Below are 22548 nucleotides of genomic sequence, written 5' to 3'. Positions count from 1 at the left end.
ATATATATATATATATATATATATATATATATATATATATATATATATATATATATATATATATATATATATATAATGAACTATATTGTGTACAGTATCACATTTTCGTACTTTTGAAATATAAGGGCGATAACAGATAGGGTTTCTTTTCACTTCGCCAATATTGTGTCTAAAAATAATATTGTGCGCGGTTAAACCATACTCGGCTGACCACAAACATATATGCGAGTACATACTTCAGTTCTATTTAAGGATGCTATCACGTACTGTCATAAAAATAGTAAATAACTATTCTTATGGTAATTGGAACCGATTCTGATGTGCCATTCTCTATCTCTAAAATTAAAATATCATAGCGAAATATTTATTGTAAAGATTAACATAGTTTTCTAATAAATTTGAGTTAAAATTTAATTTGAAATTATTATATATTTATTTTATAATGGTACATAAAGTATTTGCCTTCCGATGCAGTATGTCTTCACTTAAATAATGCAATAATCCCAGTTAGACGTCGTACCTATCATTACTCCTTTTTCGTTCTTATCATTAGCCACATCCACTTTCACACAGTCCATCCACCCTTTCATTAATCTTCAAATTACCCTTTCGTTAAGAGGCGGAGATCCGCCTCTCTCATATAAAAATTTATTTCGAATTAAAATTTAGCAGAACTCCAAGTAGATTCTTTTGAATTTACTTAGAGAAAAAATACTGAAACACAAAGCATATGCAGTTGCAATATGTATTTAAATCTATGCCTGTGGGTCAACAATACTTATAGTAAAAATACAGTTAAAATATTAGGGCATTTCACTGATAGCACACTTGATACATGCAAACAAACACACACATAATATAATAATCAAGTTTGTGGCTTAAATAATTATTATTGCAACTGAACCAATAATAAGATAAAACGAATAATTAAATTTTAATACCACAAACTGGATTATATTCCTAAACATATTTATACTATAATTATCAACAAAGGCACACGCACACAAACAATAACATACGTATTCGTTTTCTAGTTCAAGTTGTAGTTGCTTTAGTCGCTTCTTCCTTCTTGGTACGACGACAGGCGGCGGCAACTCCGAGTGTGTTATATACATGGAGAACGGATCCATTTATCTCAATAATTTATGATAATATTCACAATAAACATAGGTAACTGCAACTATCTTTTTATCATGTTCACATTAAATAAATACGAGAAAAACAGGATGAAGTTGACGTAAAACTCTCGACAGAAGCACATACTGCCGACGCACGGACGCAAGAACTAACAAACATTCTGGAACGTCGCAAGCGACTTCACCTTGATTTTGAAACTGAGTTTTAGTGGAAGCCGGTGCTATTTTAATTTGATTCGAAAGCTTATTCCGAAACGAAGTTCGTGCGGTGCACGGTGACGCTAAATTTAGCATCAACACGACGAAATTGTGCTCCGTTCTTTCAGTGCCACGCTGTAGGGGATAGAAGCGTCATGCACCCTATAAATTTCATGCCATGCGTGACGTAACGGCTTTGGTTAGCGGCACTCACCACACTGTTAGAACAATTATTGGCTACATTGCGGTTTCTTCGTCTTTTTCGGAACACACTCTTGTTTTTTATACGGCAATTCACATAAACATCAACACGCTTGCGCAAACGTCGCTTGAGGACTGTCATCCGTCCTTTGCGAAGTGCGAGCACTGTTACCATATCTGTGGGGCCCTCGCTACTGCTTCGATATGTTCTTGGAGGGAGCGCAGGGCTCGAGGGTACGGATTTACGTCGAAATGGCCGTGTAAATATTCTGAAGAACGGCTTCGGTGGTATTATCGAGTGAAGGTGCAACCGCAAAGCGTCCATGGATGCTTTAGACCCGAGCGATGCACGGTCCTGATAATTGATTTTAGAATTTATTTGTCTCTAGTTTCCCGATAACAGGAACATAATAGTGTAACATTGTAATAGCCTAATAAGGTTATTACAATACTTTACAATACCAAAGAGATTATTTTACAATGAAGACAAACAGAAAGGATAACAGGATGGATGTAAGAAAACCACTATACAGACACCAAATGAAAACATTGATATTTCTCTTATAATTTTCTTTGTCTTAAAGTTTAAAATAATTTTAATGTTTTATAAGTAACATACAATCACAACAATTACCTGGCTCCCAAGTTAGGAAACTCTGGTGTTATTAGCATACTGGGAGCAAAACCCAGAACATTCTGACTGAAGTCAATTTTATGACATCTACTTTCTAAATTGGCCTGATCGAATCCGAACCTCGCTTACGTAAATAAACATTACTGCACAAATAAAATCGTAAAAATCATCTATAGAGAATCTGAATTATCTACGTATAAAAAAAAGATCAACATAACTAATGTAAATCGAAACAAAAAATCAACAAATAAGATTGTTACAAATATCTAACCGTATTTGAACAGTAATATTAATATGCGCACAAATCTAATAACATGTATAAATATTGAAGACACCAACACCAGATTAAGACCTTGTTACCTAAACCCCCGATTATTGCATAAATACCTATATAAAAAATAGGCCCACGTTACCTGGTGATCAGGCGAGCTGCCGTCTAGACTGTCAACTCCTACTGTCTCCGCGGATAGGTCCGGACAACCACTGGGAGCCTCCTCGCAACCCAGCTCTGCTAAGGCTGAACGGATCATCTCGGCTTGTTTAGCACATTTCCGTTCTGCTACTCGTAGTTCCAATAACTTAATGGGTTCCGACGTGGTTACTGGGATTGGTGGTGGTGAATGCCTGTAGAGGAAGTATATAATATAACGGCAAAGAAGTAAATTTTATAACTTTTTATTGTATTGGTGATTTAATTTCAATAAAATTTAGACATTTACTGAAGGCAAAGTCGGGATACGCGCCTGGGTGTCTACTATCATCTGGGCTTTCTGCTTTAAATCAGTAAATCATCAAATGATTATATTGTTTCGTTTTGAACAATCAGATAGACATAGATCTAAAAAAATATAATAAATATGCATATATTTTGCATGCAAAGTTATTACTCCAAGTAATCTTAAAAAAATTTACTTATATTCCGTATAAATTTCGAATCAGGGTTCCAAGACGTTTGTCAAAAAATGTTTAGAGGATTAACCATTCACATATTTACAATTATTTTCTAGGCAGAACCTGATTCCTAAAAAGGCGCATATGTACTCTGAGACATGTCTTTGGGAAGCTTTGCTCATACCAAAATTCGATATTAGACTTAAATACGCCTATGGGATTAACAAAAACAGATGGTATTACAGGTGGCATTTCCGAAAGGATTTGATGTATAGGGGTATTTACTATCAATAAATAACTTGTGTAATATATGAATCCCTCCTACCTCTTTTCTTTTCAAAACAACATGTGCTAGGCTCAAATACCATCCACACGTAATATTGGCGTTGACTGGGCGCAATAAAAGATTCGTGGGTTTAAAGAAAAGTACATAAAATGACACGTCTGAATAGAAAACCAGTATTGTTTTTAAAGTATTCATTACATATTACAGAAAATAATACCTATCGATTCCATTAACGCCATTAGTGAGTCCGGTGTTATTATTCTTGCAGACACCATTGCCTATAATCTCAGGGCCCTGCAACGCTGTTTGCTTTTCCCTGTTGTCCTGCAGTATGCCCTCCAGTTCTGTTAACTTCTCCTTGAGCCATTCCACTGTGAGGTTGTCCACAGTGAGCTGGTTCGGTTGAAGTTTACCACTCGTATCTTCGACTAGACTTTCATCAAATGTAAATACTATTGGCGTTGAAGGCGGTGATCTGTAAATAAATAAATATGTTTAAAAATTAATTAGTGGTCGGTTCACCAGAAAAGATGTCATCCATATGAATACAGCTGTCTTATTCCTGTTTCGTTACACCACTGAAGTGGCAAACATGCGGACAACCTACCTGATGGTCAGCAGTTACCATAACCTATGAACGCCTGCAATAACAAGGGCATTATGAGCGCATTGCCAGCCCTGAATAAACCTCTTTACCCCATGCTGTAGTCTCTTGGAAAAACCTCGACAGGGAACTTTTTGCTGCCAAGCTGCTGTACTTGCTTGTTAGTGTACCGGTTTGAAAAGTGTGATGTGGCAACAAAAGTACTCGATACGGAGTAACACCTTAGTTCTTAGGAAGGGCGAGCCATAAGCATTACCCATGGCATCATTATTCTATGAAGTCAATGGTGCTATTTATCAATGATTATCGCTCTCTATCAACTGAGTTATTAGCTTTTTTATTATTCCAAGTTGTATAAAAAAGTGAAAGTATTTAATCTACGTAAAACGAGAAAAATTGCCTTTATAGTAAAGGCAATTTTTCAGTGACTTTCGTAGTGTAATGATTAAGCATATTGGATGTAAGTGATATTCAAAATTTGATTATTTTTTCTAAATTTCTAATTGCTCGAAATATGTACTTTTTCATCTTTATGCAACGTAGAATGACAAACACAGAGGACCTGATGGAATGTGATTATCTTCGCCTATGAACATGATCAGATAGATACGAATAGATACTTTTATTGTTTGCCTCAACGACGGTAACATAATGATATAAATAAAATTAACCACTTACTTATATTTCTCTATGAATTCTTTATATTCATCCTGAGGCCTTAGGTTTTGAATAGTTGATTCTACTTTTGTTTGTATTTCTCTGAATTTATCTGTACTAAAATCTGATCGTTGCACCACTTCTAAAAGAATACCCTTCCTGTGGACAATAATTGTTATTAAAATTTTGTAAATCATAAATTATTATTATGGACATGAATTTCAATTGTAAAATAAAATATCAAATTCATTCAAACCTCTCCAGACTCAAGACTGATTAAATTTGACAGAGTCACGTATATTTTAACATCCAAATATATTTTGTAAAGATACGCATGGAGGCATTCATTATTTAGAAGACGAGAAAGAAGTCAAGCAAAATCTCATAATAAAAGACAATCTGGTAATAAAGCTATTACGAGATTTTGCTACCCGTGACTTTATCCGTGTGACCGGGATAAAAAACTGAAAATCCCTATTTTTCTTTTTCCCATGCAAATTTCCTGGCTGCCAATTTAAACATTTCACAGACGGATTACCACAACCCAATAGCTTTTAACAGAATGACGTCTCTCAGGTCAATTACGAGTAGTTGACCCGATGGGCGTCGTCTATAATATAAATAACATCATTTCAGTCATTAACTGTCCACTTCTGAATATAAGCTATCCTCATATGTGTAGTTTTATCAATAGTTGCCATGCTTGGCAGGCGGGTTGGCAACCGCAATTAAGCTTTTACATATATCTTAAGAGGGACGTTGCTGCCCATCTTTCTACCATTAAGTTTCTTTACAACCTCTTACTACACCGACAGGAAAGCAAGAGGGGCCTATTCATCATCGTTTATTAATACAGTTTCATAAATATAACCTACAACAGGATTTCGGATTGTTATATTTCTGTCACACATATTTGCATTCCGTAAATACCAGCTTACCAAGAAGTAGCCGTAGCTTCACCCTGCCTCCGTTGTTGGTCTAACAGCGACGGTAACGCTGCCGTCCGCAATGCTCGCTCGCACTCCGTAGCCTCCGCCAATAAAAGGACGTACTCATTGTGTGCTCTGTGCAGTCTTCTACAAGCTTTGCCATATTTGTCCCGGGTCTCGTCCAACTTGCGACCACCGCGGCCTGTAGGACCTGAAATATAATACATTTAAGCATTTAATTACGCTTCGAGACAAGAGAGAAATTATCTCTCCTTTTTTTGTGGAATACAGAGTGGCAAACAAGCCTGAACAGCTGAAACAGACTTATCTGATGGAAAATAGTAACCGTCGCCTACAGACATAACATGACACTGACGCCTACAGTACTCCTCATGCGTTACCATTCCTAAGGACTAAAGTGATATGCCTCCGTACTCTGCAATTTCATTGCTTTCACTTTATAAAGAAAATGAGGAAATAGCGGTCTTTAACATCAGACCACCAGCCTCACGAGTTGAATGTGTAAAAATTGCTATGGACAACTTAGTACATATAAAAGGTTATTATGTTCATTGTGTTCCGAGGATAGTTGCAACTTTTTTTCACTCGCTTTTTTATACTCGATACTTTAAAAAATAATACCATATTATGCATATATTTTTTATCAAGATATGACGTTATCTTATAATAATTACCATAATTTTGATAGATTGATGAATATTTGCAATCTTTGTATAAATTTAATCATACTTGGTATGTACCTACTGGAATGAATACGTAGATACTTACGTAGACACTTATATCATTGCATATTAATTTTTATTACTATAGTAATAAAAATTTGTTCTGGTTTGATTCAAGACTTAATTGTTAAAACCCTTTTTAGCAATCTCGTTACATCAATTCAACTTTCACGTTTACGGTTTTTTAAGTTAAGATCCACGGTGGCCCTAGATTACACGCAGACCACCGCGACAGCAGCATTCAACAAATTTTCACGTTAACACAAAGAGCCATAAAGCACACGTAATCGTGGCGAAATACTTAAAATAAATACTTAAAATTTACAACAAAGAGAAAAATAGCTTACATTTTAAGTAGTTTTCTTCGAATTTTGTCCTCATTTGTTTGTACGATTCTAGACATTTCTGGTACTCGCTCTGTTTCCTCTGAACCTCCTCTGAGAGCTGTGGACAAAGGAAAATAATTGTTATTAATAAGATCCAAAATCATGTCATGATAAAAATAAACCACAATTCATAGTAAAAATAGGTATATAACATCGATCATAACAAAACATATTATCCGACTGCCAAAGTATTTATTAAAAGTAGGTTCTTATTTCGTCTGTACGTTTTTGTGGGTAAGTTACGTGAACATGTCATCAATTTTAAAATTACTTTGATAATTATTTTTATAATCGGTAGGGTTAACTCCTATGTTTTTTCCATATATTTGCAAAGTGCATTGTCCTGCACGTTGCAAAGTAAAATCCACATTTCAACCCACTCAAAAAGAAAGTTTTGCATAAACTGCATAAATTATGAACCGATTTCAAAATTATTTTTTATATAGATACTTACAAATTGATTCTATGAAAAAATTATCAAAATCGATTCAGTACTTATTTTTAAATTAAAATAACTGGATTATTATCGTTATCTTTTTTTTTTTAGGGAAAACATTCTTAAATAATTGTAGATACACGACTTCGGCTTCAAAATTGAAATGTTTTCTTCTATCTATTGTGTCTAAAAATATCTCGACGTCCTTTTTGATAATTAAATTCAGTATTTTTTTTTCCGGAGTAAAATGTATTCGTTCAAATGTCTACCTGACTGTACCGTAATTGAGTATTGCGTGTATTAGCAAAATAACTGGACAGAAATTCCCACGACCTCTACATGAGAACGATAACAAACGAAGCTTACTTTCTTACGATTTAAAATAATGTAATACCTTGTAATCGAAACATAAAGTACGTACACTCAGCGAAAAAATGCATCTGGTGAGCAATTGCGCGTGCTGAGATTTTTAATAGTATAATTTACCTATACCTCATAATCAGCGTGACTGTTTCTCTCGTGCTTTTACTACTATCACGCTGGCCAGGAGGATTGTCATGGAATTATATATGTTTTCCCGCTCATGCATTCCCGTACATGTAAATCATATAATAATAAAATATATGATCACTTATTTCACAAAAACTAATTTCAATATTATCAATTTTCAGTACAAATAAATGTGTACAGTACTAAAATAAAAATTAATCATCAAAATCAGTTTAATATACATAAAATATAATACCATTGAGAACTTCCTTTTTAAAATAGATTAATAAATTTGTGGAAAAGAATAAGTTTATTCTGTAATTACATTGAATTGCAGAAATCACTGATTAATTTCTCAGCGTAAAGATTTAAATCATTATCATATCCCCACTGCTGGACATAAGGCTCCCCCAAAAGGGGGGTTTTACCAGTAGTATTTAAATAAGAATTTGAATGAATATTAACATTTCCATGCGTTTACCTAAGTAGTTACCAAAGTGGATGCTGGTCATTTGGAATCTGTAGACCCTAATAACTCAATAATAATTATTGAGTTATTGAGGTTTACAGATCCCAAATATATAGATACAGCCTATAGATACAGGACGACGCCATTTTGTTTGCAGACGGTAAAATGTTTTTCGTTACATGAATAAGGCATTATCCAATTTCACGCTGCCTTAAAGCTTAGTACCTTCACAAAGATTTAAAAGTAATGTGAAATAAAAACAACCACTTAACAATATAACTTAACACGTCGTAAATTACTATAGCCAAGCACTCACGCTATAAAGCAATCAATATTACTAGTACATGCGCTGACGCAGCGTTCGAGTGGCACCGGAAATATTTTGAATTACTGTTACTCCTTAGCACTATAACACAGGGTCATATATGCCATAATATATACGCATGTTACATAAGGAAAAGGTGAGACAAGGATCAATATTTGCACTACTAATTGTTTGTTGTTAGAAGTCTTTGACATTCGGCCGGTTATATCTGCTTATTCTGCACCTAGCTTAAAGATAAATATAATTTAATTTTAATTATAAATCTTGTAACATACTTATTGTACATGATACTATATTTGTGCATTTACAGTTACAGTTACAGTGTAAAAGACGGACTAAACGTCATACTGACGCTGTCTACCAGTCAATCATAAAAAGAAAGAACAGAAAACACGAGTGTGGCGTTTTACTCGTCATCATCATAATCAAATCATAATACGCCTTTTGTATTTTTCTACTGATTTCTATTGTCTTTTGTTTTACATTTCTATCATTTATAGTCTTTATGTTTTCCTATCGATAAAAATGTAATAAAAAGGAACTACAATATGAAGCATTTTTATTATCAACCCGTTACTCTTAACGAGTATAACTGGAGCTGCAGCGTATATTAAGACGAGTATGTTACTATAGTATATAGTACTATTTTTTTATACAACTTAAAATGGCAAACAAGCTGACGGCCCACCTGATGGAAAGTGGTAACCGTCGCCTATAGACATGAGCAGTGCCATGGACGTAACAGAGTATACTGTTTCAGATGTTATTCCTCTGTACCCTGTAAATTCACTTCATATCTCACCCTTCAAACCGAAACACAGCCATGCAAACACAACTGCTTCACACTAGAAACACGAATAGGGCAGAGGTGTCCAAGCAAACAACTTTTGTACAAAGTCTCTCTATATTTAAGCTATTCATTTCAGAACTCATTTTACCAGTTACTAATTACATAAATGGTTTTTCCCATTTTTTTTTTTTTTTTTTTATTATTCTATATTAAATAAGTAACAATGAACTTACATCTGTAGAATTTTTTTTTCTAAAATGCAATTTACATTCCATCATAAAAATAAAAGAATTAAAGACCGAATCTGAAATAACGTATACAACACAATCATCATTAGGTGAATCATCACCCTTAATGACATTACAGATTATTTAATCCTCAAAACTCAAAGTCCTGCTGGCTCTCAGTAAATAAGAATATTCATAACTGTGAAACCCAATCTACCTTTAAACTTTGAAGGCAGACTTAATTGGAAAACATTAAAGAATTCTCTAAACAAATGGCAAAATCAATTACCAATTGGTTTAACCGTGAATTCACATAGTAAGGCAAATATAACTTATAAAGGTAAGTTTATCCTCATTACTAGAAATATACCCTGTCAAGTAGATCTTCACACAGAGTTCCTTCTAGACACCATCGTAATAAGTTTCTAGTGAAATTGCGCTATAAGCCAACTGACCTCTTGATCCTCATCTAACATTACTTATTAGGGGGTAGGAATTGTTAGTAATGCGGACTACCAGTCCCATTGCTAGCAATATATCCTGCCAGCTCGAATTCCACGTAGTGCCCCATGAAAACCATTGTACTAAATTTCACGTGTATTCATCACGATGGGCTAAATGACCTGTCTTTTTATTTTTACCTGTCATCCCTCACTGATGCCCCGCCAACGTATACCGTTAGCGCAAGCGGAGTTACCGTTTTATTATCTCCATTAAAAAAAAATCACTCACTGGTACCTACCCCATCAGCATATACCAATAATGTAGACAGGGTTACCACTCCGTTGTTATAAAAAATTATAATGCTGTAGATAATATAAATATTGTATAGGTTACATTTATTATTTAACTTCGTTTTATATAAATAGAAACATCGGTTCCATCCTTCACAAAGTTTACTCAACTAAAATGGTATTTCGACATCGGGCAAACAAACAAATGCGTTTTATTTTTTACATTTACCGACAGTTCTTAGAAATACCGTTAGTATTTGTAATGCTTTGTCTACTTTCGTTCCTACTTATGTGACAATGTTACTTTCCGCTTTTGTTCCAGACGCCTATTGAAGTTTATTCAACGTGTAATTGCCAGCATTAACCGCAGCCTCCGAGTTGCCTGACAGGTTTTTAGACAACCTACACAATACTATTGCAAATTCATTGCATCGAAACTTTCTCTTCTTTGCAATCAGAAGCAATTATTGCAAATAAAAACTTTGGCCCAAAATATAAAATGTGATTTTACTTATTTATTTACTAGAAACGGCGGCATGTTAATATTTACATTGGTATTTAAGCAGGTAATTTTTACACTACAGGGAGACTGTACAAAAATCTCTATATTGGTAAATCAAGTCTACACGGGTACATCACGCGTAGTTCTATTTCGACCTCTAATAGCAGATTGCAGTTTTGATTTTATGATATGGCAGTAAAATTTCAGAATATTGGAAGCATATAAAACTTTGGTCCTCAGGAATGGCATCGCATTAGGGTTACATTACCATAGATATAACAATATATTCTATATTCTTCACGACGCTAATAATGTCTATAGATGTGTTAGATCATATTTATATATTAGTATCACATTTGTACATTAGAAGGATAGGGCAAACTTTCTCTAGCGGCTATTCCCGCGTGAATCAAATAAAAAGTAGGTATCCTATATGTTAAGCAAGGTTTATAATCTATCTGTGTTCTAAATTCCATTTAAATCCATTCTGACAAAATTGTATAAAAGTTACGTTTTGCGTAATCGATTTTGAGATACATCCTCAGGAAATTCCCATGGGAGCATAGGATAACGGATTTCGGATAGTCAAAGCAGCCGGAAACAGTTTCATAGTTAGTTTATATTTATATAAACAGAGAGTATTTAAGTATATATACAGAGTTTATTCTTTTCACGTAAATTAAAATAAAAAGCATTTTATATGTTAACCTAAGTTATTATCTATTCCTTTACTAAAATTTACATTCAACTGTGATTTAATAAGAAACTTTATAACTTTTGCATTTACTCTTATATTATTAGTTAGCATGCATGGGGTTCTTCAAAAGATGGTAAAGAGATTTCTTCAGGGTCGGCAACGCACGCGTAATATCTCTGGTATTGCAGGTGTTCATAGGCTACGGTAACCACTTACCATCAGGTGGGCCGTATACTTGTTTGCCACCTCAGTGGTATAAAAAAAAATAGTAGAATCTATGGCCACCAATGAAATATGAATATTAAAACGTTTAATTACTTACTCGTATTACTGTGTGCCTTTCGTGAGCAGTAGTTATTACTGTTTACACGTCATGCCTCATATACGGAATTGGCAATCATCAAATATGATCTCACCCGTACAACTAAAATATATGAACCACAATAAAATCATTTTAGCTAATCGAAGGTTATCGAATATTCTAATCACAAATTACACGCTATAGAAATAATAGCCTAACAATACCGGCGAAGGAATTGTTCTTATTTATTATATTAATATTATAAATATTAAGTTAGAATGAGAGCTAGAAGAAAACAAGAATATACAAAAACCACTTTATAAATATAACAATGTTTCATCTAAGAAGGACTATCCCAAAAAAGTTATATAAAGAATACACCTAGAATTATTAAAAAATACATGCACACAAAAAAGTTCAAAACTACATGAAATTATAAAAAAGAGTCAACTAATCAATTCACCAACAACAATGTCAATATTCGCTGTTTACTTTTTATACGCTTTTTGATTTAATTACTTGACAAACAATTGTGAATCACAGTCCACAAATTAACAAATAGTATATATACATATACAAAAAATTATAAAATGCTAATTCTATACTTAAAGCGTATTTATTTAAAAATATGATAATACCTAGTTGCGCAAATTAAAAATGTTGAAATCCTTATGTCAACAAACTCTACATAGGACTTTGACACTGAGGACAAAATTAATTACATGCTATTTGGAAAGAAATCGATACTAAATATGATTCTAGGGGAAATATTTACATAAATAGGTATACTGATAAAACAACGATGGTAGGCCAATCGGTAGACACGCCTCTATTAAAATATAGTTATAAAATATATATATAAATGTGGAAATACGTTCATCATATGTATATGATCATATGTATTATGATCTTTTTACGACCGTAATCGTAGAAAAAAGTGAAGATTGAATGTTAAAATGAATGCAAATAGAGATGAATAGAAGAGGAAACATTTACGCCGACTCAAAATTATTGACATAAGAACAGGATTATAATATTGATCTGGGTGCCCCTATCTGATCTGAATTTACACTGTCAGGTATATATATAAATTACAAGTAACTTTTTTTTTGATGGGTGAAAGTGGTATGGTAACCCCGCCTGCTCTATCGGGATACGCTGGCGGAGCACCAGTGAAGGGTGATAGATGAGAATGAAAACAGGCCAGTTAGCCCATCATGATGAATTCATCAGGAATTAACCATGATAGTTTCCAGGGGGAACCGCGAGGAGGTCGACCTGGTTAGGTATATTGCTAGCAATGGGATTCTCAGTCTCCATTACTAACAATCCTTTGCCCCCCAATTACAAGTAACTATATTGCTTTATTTAATTACAATGCCCAAAGATTACTCAATTTGATGAAGTAATGTATATTATTGAAATGCTTGGAAAAGCATAATCAATGCCTTCTGATAATCGTCAGCAGAACCTATATGCCGTGAGAACAACTACATAAAAACTCATCAAGTTTTATTGTTATTACGGCGGCTATTTGTAATAAAATATATATGTTCACGACAGTAAACCCAGATGGCGTAGTCGTGCCATCAGATGACAGCAGACGTGCCATGCTACCAACGAGATGAACATACACAGTTATGATTGAATGAATGAAAATAAACAACTCAACTAATAAAGGCATCTTTTTCATTTGCGGTAAAGCATAATCTTGTACATTGTTTAGTTGTCTTTGTACAACATGAGATGGTAAACAAGTTGACGACCCACCTTATGGAAAGTGGCAACCGTCGCCTATAGACATGAGCAGCACTATGGACGATACAGTTTACTCAGTGATGTCCTCGCGTCACACGCGTTACCATTCCTAAAAACCAACAGTGTTATGCCTCTGTACCTTCTAATTTTACTGTCATTTATATATATATATATATATATATATATATATATATATATATATATATATATATATATATATATATATATATATATATATATATATATATATATATATATATATATATATATATGACGTAAATAAAATATAAAATATATTTATAACTTTTCCATAAGTAGTAATTTGATAAATTGGTAATAAATTATTTCAATTTAACTTTAGTGTACAAAAAGATTACAATTAAATGTAGTTACGGCTACCAGTAATACATATAGACCTTGCCGAAATTTCTTCCGGACAACCTAGAATATATCAGAAAAGAGAGAGGTGATGAAGTGTTTTGCGTCTGTCCTTAGTAAAGAATTTGTCGAAATTGAACGCATTATAAATAATGGTTAAATAGAGAGATTTTTGACACACGGTCCTCTCTACTAGCCCCGTAACACCCCTCGCTTGAAAACCAAAATTTGAATTAAAATAATATTCAAGACAGATCCTATTTATCAAATCGTTTAACCACATTGTTTTTCCTTTTCGTGACGCAACAGCATATCAGCAAAGTGTAACAGGTAAAAATTCAAAAATCCTTTGTGTGAAAACATACGTTTATGATGGCAAACATCATTGTGACAGCCAGGAGTTCGTTAACCTGGCCGACATACTTAGTCAAAATGACATTAACTAACCTAGTATACATAGGTAGCTACTTTGAACACCGCCGCTACCTATGGAGAAAGCTTACTTCTCGGAAAAAACAAGCATTGAACGCTCTTACAATATATTTTATTATAATGAGATTTTGTCGTTTGTAACATCTAATGCATCGAGTAAAGACGTAAGTGGCTTTGTTCAAACCTCATGATGAGGAGTCTGCCTGATTGAAGTTTTGGAATAAAACATGGAAATACGAAGTACTCATAAGTAATTTAATTCTACTGTACCTACACCTGTTTACACAAACATTATATATTATATAAGTATGTACTGTATATGTATATTGTACAGTAGGTATATACTCATATATATATAATATTCAATGCATTTTATTGTTTATTTTCATTCACTGCCTGTTAGTGAACAGAGGCAATAGACTACCTGCAACACTTTTGAGATCATTCCAAAATTAAAAGGAAATTTATCATATCTAGGTATAATTTGTATTATTTTGTAAATCACTACAGTTATATAAATTATATAAGCTGCAATGAAATTAAGTACTAATGGATAAGTTGTGACAGATATCATAACTTAGGTTAATGAGTATATGTATATATTAAACGCCATATAACCTTCTCACCCCCATATACTTATATGACTGTAATAAACTAAATACTTTTTATATTTATATAAAAAAATATTACATATACATGGATAACATAAAATAATAATTACTTTTATTATTTAATTAAAAAAATAATAAGTACCAATTTTTTTTCCTTTCATGTGGAAATTTCAAATATAGCATATGAACTGCGTTCACATATATGTATATGGGTTCACTTCAGCATCTCTCTATTTCATGAAGTTTATACAAATTATTAGTAGATTGCAATTTAACACAAGATAGAATAGTGAGCGATTAACAAAAAACAAATATGGCGTTTAAAAACATTATCAATTTCAACGTAATAATTCATCTAAAATTTCAACAGCCTATACAATTTGTATTGCAGGAATTTATACTTTTAATGCATTTACACGAACATAGGAAAATTAATGACTCCAAAGAAAGGATAGGATCGTTAGAAAATCATTTAATACCTTATTTATATTTACCATGGAATGGTGTTTAAATATTATATTATGCCTTTTTTCCAAATAAGAATATACAGAAAGTACCTTACAGGAAAAATATATATGAGAAACAAATGACTGTATTTAGTGGAATGTCGATAATACTGCTGGAAACACGTCGCACAAGTAACATTATAATTGGCCGACTATGACTCACTATGGAAGCTTTCTGTAGGGTAATTTCGAATGCAGTATAACATGTTTTTCTTGCACATAGTAAATGAAGGGAATTGCCTGGAGCGGATGACGTTATGCTACTTTGAATTCTACGCACGTGAACTGTCCATACTCCATAGATAGACTACACTTTTCATAAATAATAAATACAATAGTTTATTACTTTGCTATGAAACGGTGTTTATTTTATTACACACTAGTTTTTTGCCACTCGATTCAGAAGTAAAACACCAACACCACCACTAATTAGAAATAAATAGAAGAAGAAAACTAATGAAATAACCCACCTCTAGATGGTAAATCAAAATAAAACATACAGCAGATTTTAAATTAGACCTTCGAGAACATAACTGTGAAAACCACATCTAAATTGGTGCAGTACTTTTTGCGTGTACCGGGACAAACATAAAGACAAACAGACAGAATAAATTTCTAAAAATTATTCTTTTGACATCAATTGGTACCTATTCATATTATTTTTTCTTAAATATCTACCGTATACAGACGTTGCCTACTTACAAATTTATTATACAAGTATATTGGTAAAATAAAGAGCTTTTACAATGTACTGTAGCACCGGCTGATGTACGATTTTACCATCGCGATATAATAAGAGAGCATGCAATTATATGAACACATTTTATACATACACATCCATTATGTCATACATACAGTATTGTCGCAAAAAATTGAAAGCATTTACAATTAAATATATTTTAGTCTCCTATTATATTTTATCGTGACAATAAAATCACTCGAGATCATACCGTTCTACTATAATTCATAACATCGCTCAATATCTTATTCATAATAATGTTATCCATAATAGTTGGGCATCGACGTAGATATTACAAAACGTTAGATAATATCGTTATACAACGAAAAATTTACCGTGCATTAAAGTTCTCCTAGTGACCCAGTGAACCGCGTGAACCATACATTCGAGTTCAAATGGTAATCATTCATGCAGTCTGATTGGTCTGGTCTGGAAATATAAATGTATAAATGTATAAATAGATAATTGTAAATATAAATAAGAAATAATGATATTCGTAAAAAATAGGTCACTCTCTACTTTCCCGTGCAAACGCGTACCTTTTAAAAAATCTTCAAAGGCTAACAGCGGTTGCCAATTCGCTAGCCAAGCGAGGTAAGTACGGCAAAACCCCCTCAGGAGGAGGCTTATCCTCAGCAGTGGACAGTTAAAGGCTGATATGATGATAATAATGATACCATTGTTGTAATGAAAAATAGATGTAAAAAGCTATTAAGGAAACGCTATGCGCTTATTTTCTTGAACAATATCAAAGCTCCATTGGTCTATTTTATCAGAGGACTATACGATTCTAGTAAATCTTGTTGTAATAAAATTAATTAACACACGAGTAAAACAGGTTGGAAGTTTGCTCACATCTGTCTACGAGTATTTTAAAATATGTTTTATCAGAAATTACAAAATTTAAGGAAAAGCATTTTGCCAGCTAGAAATGAAGGTCATAAATCTGTATACAAACAGGAAAGCCAGTTGCAAGGTGTGGCCCGTGGGCTAGCTAGGTCGGCTTTCTCTAAGGCGGTCTACACTTAACGATCTGCTGTGATTGCTGTACACGTACTACTCACACCATTCAAACCTACTACCTTACGATCTAAATAAGTTCAATTCGCATATATTTTGATTAAATTATACAATAGTTAATTTTAAAGCTTCGCGTTCTTTACATATATGTTAAATACACAATCGAGACTTAACGATGAAAAAGTCGTGTTGTGTTCACGTGGTGCAATTCACGTTGAAACATCGGCAATAAAGAAGCAGGTATGTACATAGATACTATTTACCTATAAAAGCTTTTAATTGCATTAAGTCCCGTTTGTGTATTTAAAATAAATTATACAATACTACCGATCTGGTTCATTAAATTATCCCTTATAAACAATCAAGTCTTTCCTCTATATAATATTCATATATATATATATATATATATATATATATATATATACATATATATACATATATATATACATATATATATATATATATATATATATATATATATATATATATATATATATAAAATTACTTCTTTAATAGTGACAATTTATATATGGACTAATACAAGAGTAATTTCGACTTTTTTGTAATAGGTAAAAAAATTCAAAAACCAAATTGGCGTCAATCAGTAATCTTTACTATAATATTATAATTGTGAAAGTGAGTTTATTCGTATGTTACCTCTTAGCACCTAAACGGCTTAACCAATCTAGTGATCGATCTATGAATTTAGTACACAGGTACTATGAGTAGGTATATGGGATGGAGAAGGAATATGTCCTTATACTACTTTTTATCTTGATGAACATATTCTGGTCACGCAGACGAAAGTCAGAAAACGCTAGTACAGCTATACAAAAAATGCAAATGAATTGAGAATCTCCTCCTTGGAAGTTGATAGTCACGTATCGATGCTAAAAGTAGTTCAAGTGTTCGTAACGTGCCAACTGTTTGTCTACAAGTACGTAGCTATTGTAGTAATATTGTTTGGTCAGTTGTAACGATGAAATAAGACGAGAAATTACGTAGTCAAAAACACGTGATGTCTTTTTAATACGTAAGTAAGGCACGTATGATGTGAAGTTTCGCATTATCAGCACATTTCCGACATATTACGACTATTAGTTACTCCACTTATTCAAAAAAAGAAACATTTCTTTATAAAAGAGCCAGTACGTTTTACTTTTAAAGTCTACATCACAACCTACATGATCGGGATTCTTAATAAAAATAGCAAATATTTCGAGTTAAATACAGGTAGTATTAAACTCGAAATAATCAATATTAAAAAAATACTTTATATTTGTTGTCGATTTTATACGCATTTTTTTTTTATATTACCGAGTTTCTCATTATCGAACCGGATTTAATTACTTTCTCGTAAGTAATTACGTTATATTTATTAAATTTCTTAATATTTACAATTAATATTCACCAAGTAAATTTTACGGAACATACCACTTATAACTCGGTACTACTTTTGAATAAACAAATGCATTTTATTGAGTCATATAAATTACAGTGAGTTTATAAAGTAATGAATACAGTTCCGCTGAATTGACGCATGCTCTGAGAAATCAAAGTGAAAAATCGTCAGTGATAACATATTAATACAATATACGTATTCAAGAGAGTTTATAAATGACCCAACACTCCAATAGCCCCAAGCAGCTTCCCACGGCTTTGAACTGTTGCGCCAATTAGATGCATCGGTGCATTATTCTCTTAGGCCGTTGGAAAATTAATAACCAAGTATAGCGGAAGGAAGTCACATTCTTTTCTCATACAATTTGTTGTGGCAAATGGGATGACATGGCCCACCGATTAGAAATCGTATTCATCACCTTCAAACATGAACAGCAACAAGGACATAGTATGAATTGTATCAGCCATTGTATCCTCATGCACGAACATTCTCAAAACTCATAATATGTTTGTTATTATTTTATTTTTTCAGTTTATATGTATATTATTTTTGTCTACCTCCAATTACACTGGACTCATAACAGTACATAGCATGCCAGTGCATTTCGAGTAGACAATTCTCTGCAGTTACGTTTAGAATGTTGTTGGCGTACCGTGCACGCGCTATTATATTCTTTCAAAAATCTACACATACTCTTATTCACAATATAATTTGTTTATTATTAAAAACAAAGACAACATTTAAGGAATTCCTCTAGACAATTTAAATTTACTGTGACTAAATCGAACTTTATAAAATAAATTATAGATGTGCTACGCTTACGTCACACAACGGTATTCAACACAGGTTTTACGTCAAAGTTACTTCTGCTCTGTTTACTTGACGAAAACGTTAAAGTCTCGTGACAGTAATATCCCATAAAAAAACATCCAGACAATTTTTAAAATTACATGCTGAATTTAATATGTATTGAGCATATTACTCCATAAAAATGGCGACTCTAATTTGTAAACAGATTGAGGAAATAAATTGCGTCAATGATTTATGAGATGATATATGTCGAAGAAACTGCAAGAATTCAGCTAAGAGTCAGTTGTTGCAAGGAAAGCAAGGTATCTAGCATAAAGGTCATAAGAACTACTAACATAAGAATCTATCTTTGGATTCTATGATTACTTTATTAGTTCAAGTATGTTTATCAAAGTCGTATATTTTCAATCAAACATTATAAACATCCGTCCTGAGTAGAACCATCAATTTATTGATAAGTTAATGTTTTAGTTTGTACCAATAAATATTCATCATAAACAAAATCATCCATTGACAGATTACAAATTGTTTGTTTTTTGTAATTAAACATCAAAATAAACAATCTGTGTCTGCCAACAATAGCGGTATGTAGGCCTGATATTTAAAGAACTGTGCCAACCTGTACAAACGTGCCTAATAATTTCACCTAGTTTCTAATTTTTTCCTCATTACAAAGCACACGATATTATTTAATTCTTCTAATAATATACCAACGTTAGATTATAATGCCAACTTTTATCTAATGTTGTATATTAGATCAAAGTTGGCATTTAATATACACCTTCCGTATCCATTTTAATTCTTAAATTAAAAACAAAGAGCTAAAGAATATAATAAAAACCTATATATTTAATCGTATGTTATCTGAAAAACGACTAATTAATCAAAAGTCAGTAAAAAGTTCCGTGCACTTATTTAATTTTATTTAAATAACTTTATTAACTAAATAAAAATATGGTACAAAAGGTGGACTTAATGCTAGTAGAATATATAAGTCAATGATTACTTACACAAGTATAATATATATATATATATATATATATATATATATATATATATATATATATATATATATATATATAGTTATGTTGCACTTGTGGTATCTTTCTACCCATATACAATATTAAAAATTATAAACAAACATTACAGGTACGATGACACGACGCGTGCCGACACGTGTAATGTTAACGCACTTACGGAGGCCCTTGCCCGCCCATCAACGGTTTAGCTGGTGATCAAGGTACCTGATACTCGCATCTTCCTGTTAACCAGTCTTCACAATCGTCATATATCTATAATAATTCATTTGTGATATTATCTACCCAATATAATACATTTAATATTTAATAGGACTCAATGACTGACAGACAGAGAACACACAGCCTAAACCTATGTATCTATAACTACATAAAATCTGATATCATAAAATTATGTACAAGAAATCCTTGTATAATGTAAATAGGCAAAGAAGCTTTTTTTTTTTCTATTTTACTACGGGGACAAAAGAAGGCGGAGTAAGGAAAATAAAGCTAATGCCTTGCCTTGCCTTGCCAGGGTTAACTAATATAAAAAATGTGAAAATGAATTAGTTTGTTGCCTTAAAGCGACCTAAAAGCTTAACCAATCACAATGAAGTATAACACATTTTTTTATACTACAAAGGTGGCAAACTTGCATATTATATGGGACGGAGACGATATTACGTCCCACGTACCACAAGGTACTTTTTATGTCTGCTAGTAAACATATCCCGATCACATGAACGACGTTGCGGGTAAAGGCTAGTAAAGTAATAAAATATGCTCACAACTAAAATAGTCTTTTGATATTTCATTTCATATCATAAATCTGTTGCCAATTAAATACAAAAATAAAAACAAAATTTTATAAAGATGCCTTTTAATGTGAAAATGAAATAAAAAAACGAAATGAAATCTTGAAGTATAATACGAGTAGTATAAAACAAAGTCGTCATATCTGCGTCTGTCCAACTATAAATATTTTACTCGTATTTCAATAAAGATCACGCTGACTATAATAACTTTTTTTTATCTCTTGTGTGTATCTATTTATTCACTGACGCATCGCGTAACTACTATTTTTACTGTACTTGCTTTACTATTTCTAATGGAATTTGGGTTGTACTGACATTAATTATATATAACACGGTCGGTTAGAAACAGAATTCCGGATTTTAAACGTATTTACTCATCGCGGACTTTTAACATAAATTACAATATAACATACATTTTTTTTTTAATAAAAATGCTAGCAAGTCTATGCGTAGGTATTGTTGACCTAATAAATAGTTGATATAAATATATAAAATATATACATCATCACCCATTTACCACTTTTGTGATATTAAAAAAAAACTAAGCTCTCCATAGCGACGAACAAAGTAAGAATACAATACGTAAGTTATCATTCCTCGTCCCTAGGATGTCGTAAAAGTTTAGCACAAAACAACAATAGGAAGAAACCTGTGCCATAGGTAAAACAATAATATCCGGCGCCAGGTAAATGGGTATTTAATATACCTAAATCTTGTTTGTACTTATTTATTATTAGGTACGTAATACACACCATGTGGTCCCGGTATAGAATAGGCCACTCTTTCCTTCCCGTGGGTGTCATAAAAGGGGACTAAGGTAATTTAATCGTCGAGGGATAGGCAGGAGCTTCCCTCTTAGTACATCACCAAAGCTTTACTGCGATTGCCAAAACTCCCGCCAAGACTGGCAACTACTAGCAAAAGCCCCAAGTATGTTCAGCACTAGACAGTTTACGGCTGATATGATGTAGATGTAGTACATAGCAATCACACACTCTCTGTTATTTAACCTCATCATACATAATAGCATAATGTAGCGTATAAAATTAAACCTGATGTTTTCTTAGTTCAATTACCAAATTAGCAACAACCTGAATAGGATCAATACATCTATGTACCACGAATTACATTGGAAACGTTAAAGCTAAAAATTAAAAAAATAATCTTACATCCATGTATGTACGTAACCTATAAGTGCAATGTAGTAAACATCAGTAAATAAAACTATATAGTACTGCAGAATCGGCATTCTTTCTCCTTAAACAGTTGTGAGATTTCATATTAGCCAAGTCTAGCAATCTATTTATCCTTAACCGTCTACTGAACATTTACTCAGGCGTTTTCTCTTTATTTACTAACAATATTTCCCAACCTCGAGTATATAAGGTATATGTATATATCTTTATTTATATTAAAAAAAATA

General features: G+C 32.6%; 1 protein-coding gene across 4 annotated transcripts in view; it reads right to left on the bottom strand.

Moving 5' to 3' along the window:
- LOC113518911 (tyrosine-protein kinase Fer) overlaps positions 1-22548 on the bottom strand; it is a 57863-nt gene that overhangs the window by 8001 nt on the left and 27314 nt on the right. The window contains exons 3-8 of one of the 4 annotated variants that reach the window (XM_052892562.1): positions 6627-6723; positions 5546-5747; positions 4629-4766; positions 3564-3821; positions 2583-2793; positions 1708-1890 (exon numbers count right to left, since the gene is read on the bottom strand). In XM_052892562.1, coding sequence (XP_052748522.1) covers positions 1708-1890; positions 2583-2793; positions 3564-3821; positions 4629-4766; positions 5546-5747; positions 6627-6723 — 1089 coding nt within the window. The other 3 variants (XM_052892563.1, XM_052892564.1, XM_052892565.1) reach the window with 3 other exon arrangements.

This window comes from Galleria mellonella, unplaced genomic scaffold (genome assembly GCF_026898425.1).
Source record: "Galleria mellonella isolate WM207_F2 unplaced genomic scaffold, CSIRO_AGI_GalMel_v1 utg159, whole genome shotgun sequence".
NCBI classification, from domain to species: Eukaryota; Metazoa; Arthropoda; class Insecta; order Lepidoptera; family Pyralidae; genus Galleria; species Galleria mellonella.
This window is presented reverse-complemented; position numbering and strand designations above follow the sequence as displayed.